General features: G+C 49.7%; 1 protein-coding gene across 1 annotated transcript in view; it reads right to left on the bottom strand.

Moving 5' to 3' along the window:
• Positions 1 to 4,158: 4,158 nt before the first annotated feature.
• The window catches only part of MEGF11 (multiple EGF-like-domains 11), a 215,187-nt gene continuing 203,308 nt past the window's right edge, over positions 4,159 to 16,037 (bottom strand). Inside the window, exons 21-23 of the mRNA XM_009886823.1 lie at positions 12,043 to 12,099; positions 4,900 to 5,106; positions 4,159 to 4,319 (exon numbers count right to left, since the gene is read on the bottom strand). Coding sequence (XP_009885125.1) covers positions 4,159 to 4,319; positions 4,900 to 5,106; positions 12,043 to 12,099 — 425 coding nt within the window. The remainder of the gene's footprint in view (positions 4,320 to 4,899; positions 5,107 to 12,042; positions 12,100 to 16,037) is intronic.

The following is a 16,037-nucleotide window of genomic DNA, read 5'->3' as shown; positions in this document are numbered from 1 at the left end:
GGTTTGGATTTCGCATAGTTTTATGCAAGACGCTTCCTCCTGCAGCAAATGCAACTGTGACGAAGGCTGTGAGAGCACAAATTGCTGTCGGAGGCTGAGTTTGCGTGTGCCTCTTCCTTCACCTCACAGCAAACAGTGCTGCGTTTAAGGCCTGGGCAGCTGTGAAGCGGCTGTGTGCGCTGGCAGACTAAGTAAGAACTCTGATTTTTTTTTTTATTTTATTTTATTTTTCGTCCCCACCAGAACTTTAAAATTAATAATCATAAAACAGGCCTTAGAAATGCTGTGCAAAACCTGATTTTGTACTTCTGAACTGCTGCAACATGGAACATAAAATTCTCATGCAATAGTTTGTAAAACCTTCCTAAGCTATCGACTTCTAAAGCAAAATGAAAGGGTGTGTGTACAGAGATGTAACTTCTTACCTATTAAAGCCTTTGCCTTGTGTTCCATGGTTTTGTGCTGCTTTTCCTGCCTAAGCTGCGCGGTGCTGCGGCAGCGCTCCCGGCTGGCCCCGGGCTGGGTGACGCTCCTGGGACAAGAGCGTTTTTCACAAAGTGCTTTGGGAGAGGCGTTATTCCGGCTGAACACTGACCCAGTTGGGTATTGTTCCCCTTCAGCTGCCGATTAATCATTCTCTTCTGCAGTTGGCATTACTTCTGGACTGAAGTGTCTCTTCTCTGCTAATAGGAGACAACTGATGATAACTGATACTGCTTTTGGGCCCCAAAATGAGCTTTCTGAGTTTCTGGGAACTCTGTCTAACGCTGCAAAATTGGCTTTACTTACCAAAAGCTTTTGCTATCATTTACATATTTGAAAGTCCCAATCTTAACAATTATGAAGCTGTTCAGCAAGCATCAGTGGTCCTTGTGTTTGATGGGAGTTGGGGTTCTGACTTTTAAGCAAAAAGGACATGGAATTGTTCTGATTTAAAGACATTTTTATTAAGCTAGAATTGCTTATTCTATCTGTTCAAACCTGATGAATTTCCAGCCTTAAAGAGCTTACTGAGTGTGGCTTGTCGAATAAGAAGATTACATGCTGGGCTTTAGTTAACAAGATTTTTAGAAATACGAAGCACAAATATTGAAAAAGCTTCAACATGTAGCAGTCCTCTGCATTGCCTGGGAGTCATTAATTCTGAAGGTGTTTCTGCTGCAAATCTGTGCTCGTGATTTATTGATTAGGCTCCGTGGGAGCACTGTCCAACCTGCTGAGACAGCAGCCGTGTGTCCTGTCTCATCGCTTCGCTGCTGGGTGCAGTAGGGTAGCGGTGCTGGTCTGTATCCTCCAGTGCCCACCGGAAGGCACAACAATTCGCTTGTGGCACAGTGCACTGTCACGACATGCGCTGAAATGCGTCGCGTGAAAATGGGAGAGCGCCCTGCTGTTGGCACTCGGCCCGGGTTGCTCTTTGTAGGTGTGCGGGACCGTGTCCCGTAGGGTTTGTGCGTCACCGGGGTCTCTCGCTCACTCAGACCCGCTAAGGTTAAACTGCTGTGGAACAACAGCTACTGGAGCTGTGAGAAGGATACGCACAGAGCCAGTTATGTTTTGTTTTAAAGCTGGGCCTTACTTGAAATTAACTCCAAATTACAGTCTGAGTTACAGATTTGTGTTTTCTGAGAAATTCTGCAGCCTCTGGCTCGTAACCGTGACGCCTGTGTGGTTCTTCTGTTGAGGGGGGGACAGCCCCTCCATGACCAACCCCGTCGCCTGCAGAACTCAGACCGGAACACGGTCTGGAAGTTTTAGTCTGCAAATGAGTACGTTTGCGAAATACACACTGAGAGAAATTCAATTTATTTTGTACAAGGTAGAACACCTTTGCACAGTGAACAAATATATTACAAATCTGTCTTGCCTTAAAAAAGTATTGCCATTTTGATGCCTATTTCCTAAGCTAATGCTAATATACAGGAAGGTACGTTTTTGTTGGTTTTCTTTCTTTGTTTTTTTCCTGTTAAGCTCTATGCACATCCTTGCATTTGGTTTGAAAGTCCAGCTTTGAAAAAAAAACCCAAAGCAATTAAGCACATCTCTGCTCTCTGGAGTCTCATCGCAAACTTTACAGCAACACACACACAGACATTGGTCAGGCCGGCAGCTGCGACCGCTTGTGCTAGATGGCAAAGTAGGTCTACAGCAAGAGGATTCCTTATTGAACTGCCTTTCTCTTGATATTTTTGAGGTAAGTCTTTCTATTCATGTACAGAAAATATATTCCTACTGGCCCTAGAAAATAATTGCCTACTTACATCTCAAATAAGGCTTTCCTGGAAAATAAAATTACTATTGCTGATCAGTCATTGCCCCCATGCACACATGCAGCATTCGTGTAACTACTTATGCATTATCCTGCAACATGAAAATCTGCTGCTCTGGAAGCCTGGGGGATCTCAGGGCTCAGCTCAGCTGTCTCGCCGCGACACTCTTGGGTTGCACAGAGGGGTTCAGAGCCAACCTCACCCCCCGGTGGGTCCCGGCTCCTCCAGCAGCGCATCGCCGGGGCTGCCCACGCCCTGACGCGGTGCGTTGCAGCAGCGAACCCGAGGTGCCGCGGGGGCTGCCGGCGGGGCAGTACCACAGTGCCAGCGGCGTCCATCCCCAGGGCGAGGGCTGAGCCCGTCTGCGGGGACACAGGCTGGGCCCCACCAGGGTGCTCCGAGTGATCCAGCGCCTGGTCTGACTCAGAGCCGGGATCAAGCCGCTGCCACCGAGCTGGAAGGCTCCTCTTACCAGTCCCCTGGACCAGCAGGTTACGCAAGTGATCATGCTTTGAGCAAACGGATTGGTGCTGGTTTCGTCTTCTTCTACTTCCATCAGACTGGCGAATGTGCAACAGAATTTTGTTTTTTATATTTCAGAGGCAATCAACTTGCTACTTCCATGTTTGCCTAATAAAATTACATACTTAGAATCAATACTATTTCATGCTCAAAATCTACAAGGAACTGCTTAACAGCAAGTATTCTACTTTCTAGGTCAATAAAGATTACCAAAAAAAAAAAAAAAAGTCATGGTGGCTTGGTCCAAAACTTGCCCGTGGGCCAAGCCCCTTGATAAGTACTTCACAAACAGCTGCTGAAAAAGAAAACTCAGTTTCAGCTCAATTTAATGACGTTTCAGGTAAAATCATCAATGGATAAAGTTGCACTACATGGTAATGCACATCAAATTAAAGGGTGCTGTGAATGGCATGCTGTGAAGTGACTCATGATGAGATGGTTTGTGAAGATGGTTCAGAGAAGCCGACGTGTCTTCGCTTTAGGAAGGGAAACCAAAGCAGGGTTAGTCTGCAAACCCGCAGCGTCCCAGGGGAGTAAACAGAGGTGCATCAGTTTACACTGCCTGACAAATCTGGTGGATTTATCTAATAAAATAGAAGCTGTATAAGGAAAATGAAAGCCTATCTGTGCCAATCAAAAGTGTTTCATAGCTTGTTAGAAGTGTGGTAAGTTGGCTGCGAGACTCTGTGTTGAAACTCGAGTCATTAGCGTCAGAGGACATTTGCCAAGATGTTACATTTTAAAAACTGCACAGAATGTGTCTGTGTTGATATTCCTCAACTGAAATACCCTGGTACTGAATATAAAGATGAACATCTCAATGCTAATTACCAAGCATGCTCTGCACAGGTTACACGTGGTGATGGCAGTAAATGAGGTTTCCGGACAGTGAAATGACAAGTTTCCCTGCTTTCGTTCAGAAAAATGTCCATTGACAAAGATGTAAAATATATTCCAGCGTATTCCTAGTCACCTTGTTCCTAACAGTAAAAGGTTTCTTGATGCAGTTGGTAGAAATGTACATCTCTAAGTCCTTCTACTAAGCTTGTTTTTGTGTTTTATTTTACAGCAAAGCCAGGGTTAGAGTACACACCACGGAGAGTTTTTGCCTGGAGCACACAGACACCTTCCCAGGGTGACGTACTCCAGTCACACATGGAGGAATCTCATTAGTTCCTGTTACCCATATAAAAATGTCTTTATAAATAACATCATGCAGCAGCAGTTGGCCCAAGCTGATGTGTTACGTTAGGTCCTTGCGTAAGACAGTCTGAAGTCCCGTCAGCAGCGCCAAAAAGGATTGTCTTCTCTTTTGCTTCCTCAAAGTTTGTGTTTGCAACACAGTGCACCAGTGAAGTTCATCCCTTTAAGACTGCTTGTCCCAAGACGGCCCGTGCGTCGGGCTGTGCCTGACAGGGAGGAGGTCGTAGTGACTAGGAATGTGACTGTTCCTAGGCAGGTCGTATGGATTTTGGAGGTAACTGGCACTCCGACCGCGGGTGTCTTGGACCACGCTGACAGTGGGCTCTGGGGAAGGAAGCAAGGAAAACCGGGTTATGGTAACTAGCAGTGCTCCCCAAATTAGTTACTCTACTCATGTATTTTGTCCCAAGCACAGAACATCAGCTTCCCAAAGCATCGCTTCCCCTCGCAGCTTTACTGGCAGCACATGGGGCAGCGCATGGGGCAGACCAGGGAGAAGAACACCAAACAGATCCGAGGGCAGGTAGTTCCCAAAGCCCTGCAGATAGATAATGTCTTCAAATGATCAACACTTCCACACTTTCAAAATCTTGCAGCTGGACTTTGCAGCAGTTTAAAACAAGAGCATAAACAGTGACCTGCCGCTCTCCCCCACTGGGGCTGGGGGAGCAATCCGGCGCCGTACCACACTCACATCCATCACTGCAGCACAGGTTGTTTTCCCCCCCTGGGATTTAGCTCCCCAAAGCAAGACGCTATTGCACAGGTCTTCTCCTCCCAGCCATCGCCTCCCCACACCGTGCCAAATCCATGCTGCTTGTGTTGGGAAAAGAAGAAAAATTGGCATCTACAATACAAACACCAACTGGGTTGGAAGAGACCTTCTGCCACCCGCCCCACTTACCAACTTCATAGATGTTTTTATTGGCTGTCGATGAAGTTGGCATTTCTGAATATGGGGACTCTCTGTGACCAGGCGATTTCATTTCCACGTAGCTGCTCTCGGAGTGTTTGCATGTTAAAATGGGGGGGTCTTTAATGGTGGCGTAGGGGTTTTCACTGCTGTTCAGAGAACAAGTGCTGGAGCTGCACACAGATTCTTTCATATAATCTGCAAAACAAGAGTGGAGTGGGGGTGTTAGTTGTGGCTTACGTAGGTTAATTACAACCGAACCTCTGCAGGAAGGGGGTGGGGACGACAAGGGGGCAAGGGGTAAGGAAGATCCTTGAAGCATCCAGCACAGACACCCGACGCTTGTGCTCTGGGTGCGTCCAGACCATTGCATCCACAACTCACTAGCAGGAAAGAAAGAAAAACCTGCTCCATACCGAAGGTTTTCCTGTAAAAGGTTCTACTTGTCGTTTACCGGAATATTTAATTTGAGGTGGCAATCCTTTCTCTCCCTCCCCCTAATTCCTAAGGAGCTACGTCTCAATCCTCTCCGCCTGCCCTGCCAACCCGCAGACCCATGCACGCAGCCGTGGCGAGTCGGCTCCGCAGGCACCTCCTGCTGGTACTTGGCCTGCTGGGGCAGCTACAGGCTTAGTGCCGGGGGGGCTCTGGTCACCATCAAATGCACTGTGTTTGAAAGAACATTTCCAGCAGGTGTAGAACTGCATCAGTGCAGCGTATGTCCCCTGAGAGCTCCGGTTTCTGGGGCTATCCAGCACCAGGAGAAACCGACTCTGCCATTAAGACTGGGAAGAGGCTGCTCCTGCTGGTGGGGAACGCTTGGGTTTCCGCAGGGGAGACAGGCCTCCAGCTGAGCCCCGCTTTTGCTCTGCTTCCCCGCCCCCCCCCCATTGCTGTAGACATCTACTGCCCCTCTCCACTAAGCCGGAGGAAACAGGAGATGGTGCCGGAGGAGGCACTACATGGGGAGAACACGATTGGTGTGAGCGTTGTGACCAGCGGTCTCCCCTCTCAGTGACCCTGGCTGGGGTACGCCAGCCTGCTGCAAGGTACAGCGCCAGTCTTGCTTTAAAAATAAATAAAATAAATATAAAAAAAAAGACAATAAATAGATCTTAACATTGACATTCAAGAACGTGCCATTGCTGCTGTGTGCATCCTGCTGGGCAGTGCCATTAATTTAGAATTAGAGCGATGCAATGAAAGATGAGGCATTTTCTTGTGCTGGGTTACAGTACAAAGGCAGATCCTGGTATATATGAAATACTCCCGGTGAAATAGCGGGACTTGCAAAATAGCTGCAATCCCAGCTGCCCCCGCTGTCTAGTATGGGAGACAAAAAGAGAAATTCAGGTTAAGAAATAGACAGACAACAAGATATCGCTTCTCCTTTACAAACCTCGGCTCTGCGCCTATCCGCCCCATCCTGCTAACTCGCCTGTCGGGTCTGCTTCACCCTGGGGTGCAGTGCCACCTCCGTCAGCTCTGGGGCTGTGTCTCTGTCTGTGTGTCCGTCAGTCCCCGGCCCCGGTGCCCTCCATCTCGGCGCAGCTGGGGGACGGCACCGAGCAGCCGTCCCGAGCAAGGCATCAGGTCCTGGCCTGCGGCCTGCGGCCAGTTAATGCCTTTCTGTGCTCCGATTTCAGTGACACGAGCACATCTGGAGGTCCTCAGCTCGCAGGGTTAGTGAAACCAGCTTGGTAGGGAGCTCTGCTGCAAAGCAGACCAGCTGGACCACGCTGGGACCATCAGGGAGGAGAGGGCTGGCAGAGGCCCTGGCACCACTGCACTGTTTGTTTAGTAATAAAATTAAGAAACTCCTCGTCTGACTTCAGCCTGGGTGAGTTTAACAATGCCTTTGCTTCAAAGTGAACCCCGTCTGGTTTGGTACATCACAGGAGACAGGAACCAAAGCGACACAAATCTTCCCCCGCTGCTGGCGGCGGGGTTTGGCCCTCCAGCTCCGCCAGCCCCCTCCCGGCGCAGGGCAGGCACCGAAGAGCTGCCCCGTCCTGTCCTTCTAACGAGCGATGGAGCCACCCTGCACCACCGAAGGCTGCTGGACACGGGTGAGCTCCGCGTTAGGAGCTTTTGCTGTGCCTATGACTCCCATTGAGGTGCCACGCAGTCCGGGAGCCGTTCGTGTTTAAAGGTGCGGAGACAACAGACAAAGACTAACCAATCCCATAATGAAATGAAATCCTTCAGGCTAAAAATGCCTGTGCTAGATACGGACTGGGCCCCATTCTTCAGTCCCTGGGGAGGTTGTACACGGGGGAACTGTCTCATGCGGGAAAGGAGCTGAAAGCTCCCAGTGCCGACGCGGGTGCAGGAGCACTCACCGCTCCAGGGACACGGCCCCGGGGGGGGCAGAGCCTCAGCCCTGAGGCTTTTATTTCATTATTTGCCAAAAGAAAGGCTCAGGTCCACCTGCCAGCAAGGTTGCAGCTTCTGGTGGCTACTAGGGGTACGTAGGGCTTGTTAGGAGAGCCTGGGCAGCCTTTAATAAGCCAGCTCTACATTTTGGGGCGAGAGGACAGAAAGACTTTTGCAAAGTTGCTCCTTTGCCTCACACCACGCTGCTGAGCAGATGCTCGCGGGGACGAATGGCGGGAGCGCACCAAAGCGGGCAGCGTGAAGGGGTGCATGTGGCTTTTGGACCCTGCGAGGACGAGAGGGCAAAGCGAGCGCCACGGGTGAGCGTGAGGCTGCCAGTGCCCTGAGAGGCCACCACAAAGCACTCCCCGTCGGCACCACAGCTGGGAGAGAACAAATCAATACAGAGCTGGGTTTGGATTTGTGAAAATACAGATTATAAGAGCTTGGTGGCTACTACGGTGAGTAAGGGGGAGGAGCGAGACGTCCTGCTCCTGCAGGTAAATAGCTGCGTGGGTCAGTGCTGGTTCGTTTGTGGAAGTGGGCACATCGGAGCTGGCCTAGGAAAAAACCCCAGCACATCATAGAATCAGCATCGAACGGTTTAGGTTGGAAGGGACCTTAAAGATCGTCTAGTTCCAACCCCCCCGTCATGGACAGGGACACCTCCCACCAGACCAGGTTGCTCAAAGCCCTCAATATTCACTAAGTCCAGCTCAGCTACTTTTACCTTCCTAAGCTAAAATTCACCCATCCTGCTGCTAGCGCCGACGCTACCCCCGGGTGGGCGTCCCGCGGGCTGTCGCCACAGCACCGGCCCTTCCCTTCCCAGGACCAGGTCAGGAAAGACCAGGGAAATCCCAGCTGGGCTAGCCAGGCTCGCTTGGCCTCTCCCAGGAACTGCCGTTTCCCAGAAGATGCTGAGAAACAGCACCCCGAAGAGCTGCTTCCCGCTGACGTAAACGGGAACTCTGTGTCTAGCAAGGGGTTAGACCCTTCGCTCCAGATACAATATAATTTACGGAGCACCGGCATATGTTGATAACGTGCTATACACCAGGGAGTCATTAGCCCACAAGACACAACACGCGCAAGATTGCAGAGGATTTAACTCTAAAGGATGTGGAAGCATCGGAGTTACTTTGTTATTAAGGTAATTTGGGGATAATTAAAAAGTCTGACATCAATTGTCAAATTGTGTTTCATGAATTAATTTAACCCAGAACAAATGTACTTAGAAATTCTCAGCCCGTTTGCTCTGCGGGCCATGTGTGAGCTCTGGCGATGCCGCCTCATCGTCCCCTGGGTGCCCACGGCGTCGGGCTCTCGTGGGGGTGCAGAGCTCAGCCCGACTGACGGCACTGCCACCAGCAGCGCTGGTACTCGCTGTAAGCACTCGATCCACCAGACTCGCTAGAGAAATATGGGGAATATGCTCTAATTTTGAAGTCCCTGTCTCCTGTGTTGCCTGGATACCAATCACCAGACCTTTGAAGGAGGTTTTATTTTTGTTACCAGGGATTGGAAATGTACTCGTCCCTCCCACAGACCGGGTTCCTCTCTTTTGCCCTAAATATCCTCTGGCATACTAATGACAAGCCTCAGTACCTACTGCCACGTTTGAAGGGTTGAGGAAATATGATGTACACAGGTAGAACATGCTCTCCTGCTATTTAATCACATTTATGGGTGCCGTTGAGCGTAGCGTGCCTTTCTGGCTGCTTTCATTAACCTGGCTAACCTTCGCTGCTGCTGGGACAGTAACGCAGCGATAGCTGATTGCTGCTTTTCCGAGTGTGACACAGTTGTGGGGACACATTCTTGTACACCAAATAAATGAACCACACTAAGCCAAGCTCCAGCTCCCCACAGTACGTGCATTAATGTTTCTAACTGCTGGGATTTTGCTGGCTATCAGGCAAAGTGGAGTGTTTTATTCCTTAGAATATTAGTGCCTGAGGTCATATTATTCCACCAGTGCACCAGCATTCACTAAAAAGAAAATAAAAAACCCAACCCTAAAAAATAGAAAAGGACTCAGCTGCAAGGAGAAGCTTGGAAATGGTATCACTGAACACCACACACAGGGACGGAACTGCTCTGAAAACCTGTGACTGTTCAACCACTGTCACCACGTGCCACGGGGCTCAGAGCTGGCACCACGGTGTCCAGCCCCTTGCTGCCCCGAGGGGTTCCTGCCGCTTTGCCAGCGCAAGGACCCATCAGGCACCTCGGTGTGCGCTGGGCTTGTCTGTGGGTGATCCCGGCAAACGCGCTCCACTACCAGCACGGCCACCGTGTTTCTAGTGGCAGGTGGCACAAGGGCCATCCCTCTCCTGGCCGTCCTGCTCTGGGGACAGCCTCCAGCCAGCCCAGCGGGGAGCAGGGGCTGCGGAGTCGGGGGCTCTGGTCTCCTCAGAGGAGAACTGGGGGAAGCGGGTGGCGGACCAGGTCCACCACAGCCCGAACTCAGCCTCAAGCCACGGGACCCCCAACGCCCCCTTCCAGCAGTGCCTCCCGTGCAACGCTCTGGGCTGGGGTGAGGAGCACCACACAGGATTTTCAGCTGCAGGGCAGGCTTTCCCCAGGCAGACCTAACACCTATTGACGGGAAAAGGCATCATCTTGAAAGGGCATAACAGTATATAAACACGAAGGACCCGGCTGCCAAGTCTTTCTGCTGACAGAATCCAATTGTTGGGGACGAGGAGTTTCTTTCATCTGAACGACCTAGCTTAGTAGATGCTTCCTCTCCGTCTTTCAGATGAATGTGGCCCATCAGGGCCAACACAAGACCCAGCAGGGCGAGAAGATCCGTGCCCTGAGCGTGGGACACGTCACCCATCTCCTGGCACGGGGCTCATTCGGGACTCAGAGTGGTCACACCGCTGGCAGAGCCCCAGGGCTGCCTGAACCCTGACACTGGCTGGGCTGTCGGAAATCTTTCGCCATCCAAAGGCAGGCGCGGATGAGAAATCTCAGCGGCTAACTACGTGCAGGTTAGCTACCGAAAATCCCTGGGAACTCAGGTGCGTTCTGGGTCCCCGGCACCTTGCCCATGCCGGTGCCAGCCTTGCCTGCCCGTGGCAGTGAGCAGCCACAAAGGACATACCAACTTCCCTGACATGGCTTCTAGGCCTGATTTTTTCAATTCATGAGGAGATAAACATGTAAAGAAAATGGCTCAGATCCTAAATAATAAACAAAATGTGTAGCAGCAGAAAACACATTTCACAGTTCGCTGTTATTGTAATTCTTTTTCTCTTGTTCCCGCTGGTACTCCACTCTCTGCGGGACTGTGTCTGTGGACAGGAATTCCTACTGTGTGTGTTCAAAGCAGCTTTTTAACTTTGTAAACACAGCAATTTAGTTTAAACTAATCTTGAAATTAATAGTTCCATGTAAAGAGAACAACTAGCTATACTATAATAAGATATTTTTTTTTCTGAAAAAGAGAATCATTGAAGTAGCTGAAACCAGTGGATTGAGTCAAATATACATACATAACCCTTTTAATATTTTAAATTTAGCTTTATAGAGAAAGACTTGGTCACGGATTATTGGTTTTCTTTGCTGATTCTATGTGGTAAGGTGATGCTTTAACAAATATTACACCGCTTTATTTTGTAAACAGCAGCTACGAAGTGATTCATGTTCTCTAGGCCTGGCTATCAGCTGGTCATTGCTTTTTATGTGGACTACTTTTCAATATTCCGTGTTAGTTCAGCTAAAGGTCTCGCTCTATAACCCCTTGGCACAGCAGATCCGGGGTCGTCTTGAAACCAGCTCTGTGTGAAGGTACCATTTTCCCCATTACTCAGCCACAGCAGCTCAAGGATGTCATGGAAAGAGGCTGTGCGGTATTTAACCCCTCGGCGGGCGGCGGGACGTTTCCAGCTGGGGTACACAGACACAACAGCCTTGAATTCCCACCAAGGACCTCCGCCAGAAACCCGCCTGTTCTGAACGAGACAGACTCCTTGCTCCATCTTCTGGCCCGCAGGTTCGGTGTGCCAAACCCCGGCCCAGTCACTCAGGAGCTTGTGGGGTCCACTGTGCCAAGTGGTCCTGTAGTCCATGCATAACTGGAATATTTTGAATGTAAACCTGGAGGACAACTGAAATCTAAAATCATTGGGCCTTGTGCTCATGACTCATCTATGATCCCTTTTTAGAACTGCCCTGGAGTCAATGCCCATTAATTGCTTCGTGCCAGCGTGACTGGTTAATGTACTGAGGGAGGTCTTTTCTCAAGCTCTGCTGTAAATCTCTTCCCGTGAAGGCCACACAGCCGGGTCGGCTTCTTTTCTCGTGGCTTTGTTTAAGCTCAGGATAGCCAAGAGCCTTATGGAGCTGCCACTTAGCAGGCAAATGCGCCAGTCTATCACCAGCAACCGCCACCAGAAAGCCCTTGCAGGATGGCTAACAGCTCCTAAAAGAGCTTCCCCCCGCCAGACAGCTCCACCTGCCCCTCCTGTCCCCGCAGCAAAGCCCTCCCTTTTTGTCTTGGGCTGCTTTGCCGAGGCAGGAGCCTAACGCCCTGTAAAGCCTTGCATCCATAATTCACGGGCCCCCGACATCTGGCTGGGAGTCAGAGCGCTGCCAGCTGAGCCGTGCAGGCGTATTTTGTAGGTAATTGCTGTGCCTTTCTGCCTCTGCACGGCCACTCGCCCGGCGCTCGGGTCTCCTATCTCACCTCTTCTAGGACACCCTCCTCAAACTCTTTGCCAGGGTGACTGCAGGCACTGGATACCATACCTTTGAAGCTTTTTTCCATTATGTATGTGTTCTGACGTCTATCCATCCCACAAGCACCTGCATAAAAATGATATATAATGGAAAACAAATAAATATTTATGTAAATTGGATTGCTTTGACTACTGAGCAGCACATACTCTTTCCGCTAAACTGTATATCGAGGCCCTCATTCAGGGAGGCTCTTAAGCACATCCTCAGCTGTACGCACGCACTCAGCTTCACTGGGGATTCTGCGCACGCCTAAAATTATGCATATGCTTAAGAGCTTCCCTGGAAGGGAGGGCTTTCCTGAAGCAGGGTACTGCTCATTACCAAGAACAGCTATCCATCAGGAGAACAGAAAAAAATTCATCTGCCGATACCTTTGTTACTGCAACACTAGGTTGGATTTGTAAAAGAAGCCTAAAACATATCCTTTCAAATTCGAGTCTGCAGGTTACGTTCCATTATTCCGTGGCTAATTTTAGGCTATGTTTCATTCACGGACAGTATGTTACTTAATTCACAGTCTCAGATTCTAAGCTGTGTACAGTCGTTCTAAATTACCTTATATGACTTTGCTTATACATTTGCACAGTTCATTAACTGATGTGACAATAGTCCCTAAGTGGCTGCAGTGGTCTGAAAACGCAGCAACCGAGAGCAGAGAGCTGATAGCAAAGACTTCTGTCTTACACGACTCCGTAAGAACTTGCTGCTCCTTCCCCAGGCAGAGATACAAGGGGATGGGAACCTTTTCCATTTTCAGCACTGCAAATTATCCTAGGTATCAATCAAAAGGAAAATCTAATGTAAGCCTTTAAATCCTTTTAACTATAGAGTCTGATATTTTTTATTGACTAGCAAAATCAACACAAATTTGGTTACTGAGATAGAAATGTCTGTGGCTAATGGGATTCCCAATCAAGTAACTAAGTTCTGCTGGTCAAAGCCCTGCAGACGGCATGTCCCGGAGGTCTCCCGGCTGTTTGTCCTTGCATGTCCCCTGGTCTCTACAGAAAAAGCTGTCCCCACCACTGGCAATGTCGTACCAGTTCCTCCTTCACGACAGCCTTGTCTTTTTGCTAAATAAGGAAAACCACTAAATTAGACAATAAATGTGTTACTAGCACATCAAAGACAAACCCCTTTGCTCTGATTCCCTGAGTGTCCATCCCTGAGCCCAAGTAAAGGGCTGGTGGTACGGGACTGGCTCGAGTGACACCCCCAAAACCATTTGGGAACCTTCTGCTTTGTTCCTCTCTGCTTGTCCTGAGCCACTTCCCGGACTCTCCCCTGGCAGAAGACGCAGAGCGCAAGGCTGACCGGGCAGTTTGGGCGTAGTGGGGCAGCTCTATCATAACGGTACTGGCTGTATGCTTTTTTTTTTCTCTCCGGTATTTTGCTAGGGCAGAGTCCTGAGCGAAGAGGATGGAGCTAATTCATCCCTTGGCTCACACCCACAGGGCTGGTGCTCCCCTTCCCAGTTGCGATGCTCCGGAAGGCCATCCCTGGCAGTCACACATCCCCCTGCCAGGGCTGAGCGAGCCCCCATGGCCAGGAGCGCCCGAGCAGTAATTGGGCAGGGTGCCACCGGCGAGAAGCAGCTCACGCCACGCAGAGCAAGGCTGGCTTATAGGAAGGTGGTGAGCGCACAGCTGGGGTTACAAGGGGAAGGGAGCCGTACCCACAAAGGGAAGAAAAGGAGACCCAGGCTGACCCACGGGGAGGTGCACTGGACACAGCATTGCTCACATAGTGCAACAGCAACACTGGAAGAGCCTCTGGCGGAAGACTGAGATGAGTAACTGCTCAGGACCATGATCTGGTCTTCCCCATAACTTTAAAATATTGACCAGCTACGTTGGAGCTAGAGACAAAGCAAGCAGCCAAAAACACAGCAGTGACCCTGTAGAACAGTGTCCTGGTGACTGCTGGAGATTAATGTGATGGTTAGAATAAGGACCATGAAGAACAAGTGACTCATGGAAACAGGTTCCCCAGGGAATGATCAGCTCTGCTCACTGCACAGTCCATCCTTGTACGAGAATGCTGCGTCTGTTCTGAGCATCCTCATCAGATCGCTACAGAAATGTTCCCATTGCCACTGTGGAGAGCTGAACAAAGGCTGGAGCCTTGGAGCTGCTGTGAGGATGCAGCACTATCAACAGGCACTTTCAGTGGCTTGGAGGGGAAGGACTCCACCTTCTGAGCATGTTTTGTTAGCTCGGCTCCATGTGAGCTCCTGCCGGTCCTACTGGAAATGTCAGGCATGTCTGGAAGGGCTTCTGCAGCAGCAGAGATCACTGTGCCTGCTCTGAGTTAGCCCAAACTTGCTGTGAGACCCTCCCGCAGCACGGGCTGTCGTATTAATACCGGGTTCGTCTGAGTGAACCTGACTTCTGGCTCGGAGTCGGGTAACGGGCAGTCCTTGCCCACACTGAGCTGCAAACCAGCACACTGCTGTGCTTCAGCTCAGTTCTCACGTACTCCAGGGCAGCCGGAGAAAACTGAGAGTCCTTATGGGATGATGGCTAAGAAAAGGTGGGATACGCCTGCAGGAAAGATACAGGTAGGGCTGGTGCCACCTTGGGAGGGCTACACGACCCCTCAAAGCCCTTCCCAACCTATTCCCTGTAATTCTGTCTTTAGTCTTCTTTTTATATCTGTTATGACTCTGTGGGGTTTATGACCCATTTTTGTCTATTCATTGCATTCCTTAGGAGATGTAACGAACGATGGATACATTATTTTTTAAGCTCCAAAAGTAGTTAATGTGGAAAAGACCTAAACAGGCCAGGAATCTGGGAAGTCTGGGTTTAAGTTTGAAGCTAAATTGTCTGCGGGGGTGAAATCCCAGTCTCGGCTGGAAATATTTTTCCACACCTCTTGGCTTTGAGAAAAATGCAAAGTCAGCTCTGAATCAAATTTTATGGCTTTGGTCTTCTGGAACAAATTCAGCTTTGAGTCACTCAAGACGTGCTGCCAATCACAGTTTAGTCTCTGCATTGAGGACTGCTGTTAAAAAAACAATACAGATAAAACCATTTTTGTCTGTACCCGCTGTGCCCAGCACTCAAGCTAATGAGCAGAACAACCTTTTCTGAACTCAGTAGGTGGTTCAGGACTTTTGACTTGCTTGGAACGGGAGCTGGAAGCTGGACTCCTCAATTGCTTAACGCAGACTGGACTAGAACAAGCGACTTTAGACACAGGACAACCGATTCTGGTTCTGCAAATAAGAGACAGCGAATAGAAAATGCGAAGACATGCCATTCCGTGAAACTCGCAGGACTAGGCTGCATTGAACAGGTTGTGACATACAGCAAAGGTGACAAAGCCACCTCTTCTTGACACCACAGAGTCCCCAAACTCTGATCTCTCAAGCACACGTCCATGAGAGTTACTTGTGCACCAGATGTTACAGTCTGAAATGTGCTCATCACTGGACTCCAACTCCATTTAACAGGTATGGCTCTCTCTCTGACAACGCCTCACAAACTGATATTTGAAGCCCACAAGCGAATGGGGCGGTGGTGAAAATACCGCCTTTGTTCTGCTCCTTCCGTTTCCCAATTGGGAAGAATACAACCCTAGCAACTGAACTCCTGCAAAAGTGAGGCAAAATTCCCACAGTCTGATAAGATCCCCTGTATATCTAAGTACAGTGGATATACCTACGCATACTTACATCTATGGTATATATGCCTAGGCACACATACACATATATAAGACTCATGTTCCTCTACACAATTTCTTCCTGTTTGGCTCAAGGAGAGCCCCACTGGTATCAGAGGGAACATACACATTGCCTGAGACGGGAGGTACATTGGGTCCTCAATTAAGATGAAATAGTTCTTCTTAGCCTCATGCACAGCGAACAGCCCTTGGCCACCGGCCCCATGCTCTTCCCAGGAGCTGCTGCTGGGTCAGGTGGATTCACTCTCCCGTTTCCTTGCCACGTTTGCTCTATTGCCTTGATCTGTGCTGCTGTGGTGGTGCATAGGACACGCATC

The sequence above is a fragment of the Charadrius vociferus genome, unplaced genomic scaffold (assembly GCF_000708025.1).
Source record: "Charadrius vociferus isolate BGI_N301 unplaced genomic scaffold, ASM70802v2 scaffold190, whole genome shotgun sequence".
Taxonomy (NCBI): Eukaryota; Metazoa; Chordata; class Aves; order Charadriiformes; family Charadriidae; genus Charadrius; species Charadrius vociferus.
The sequence above is the reverse complement of the archived record's forward strand: the minus strand, read 5'-3'. Positions and strand labels throughout refer to the sequence as shown.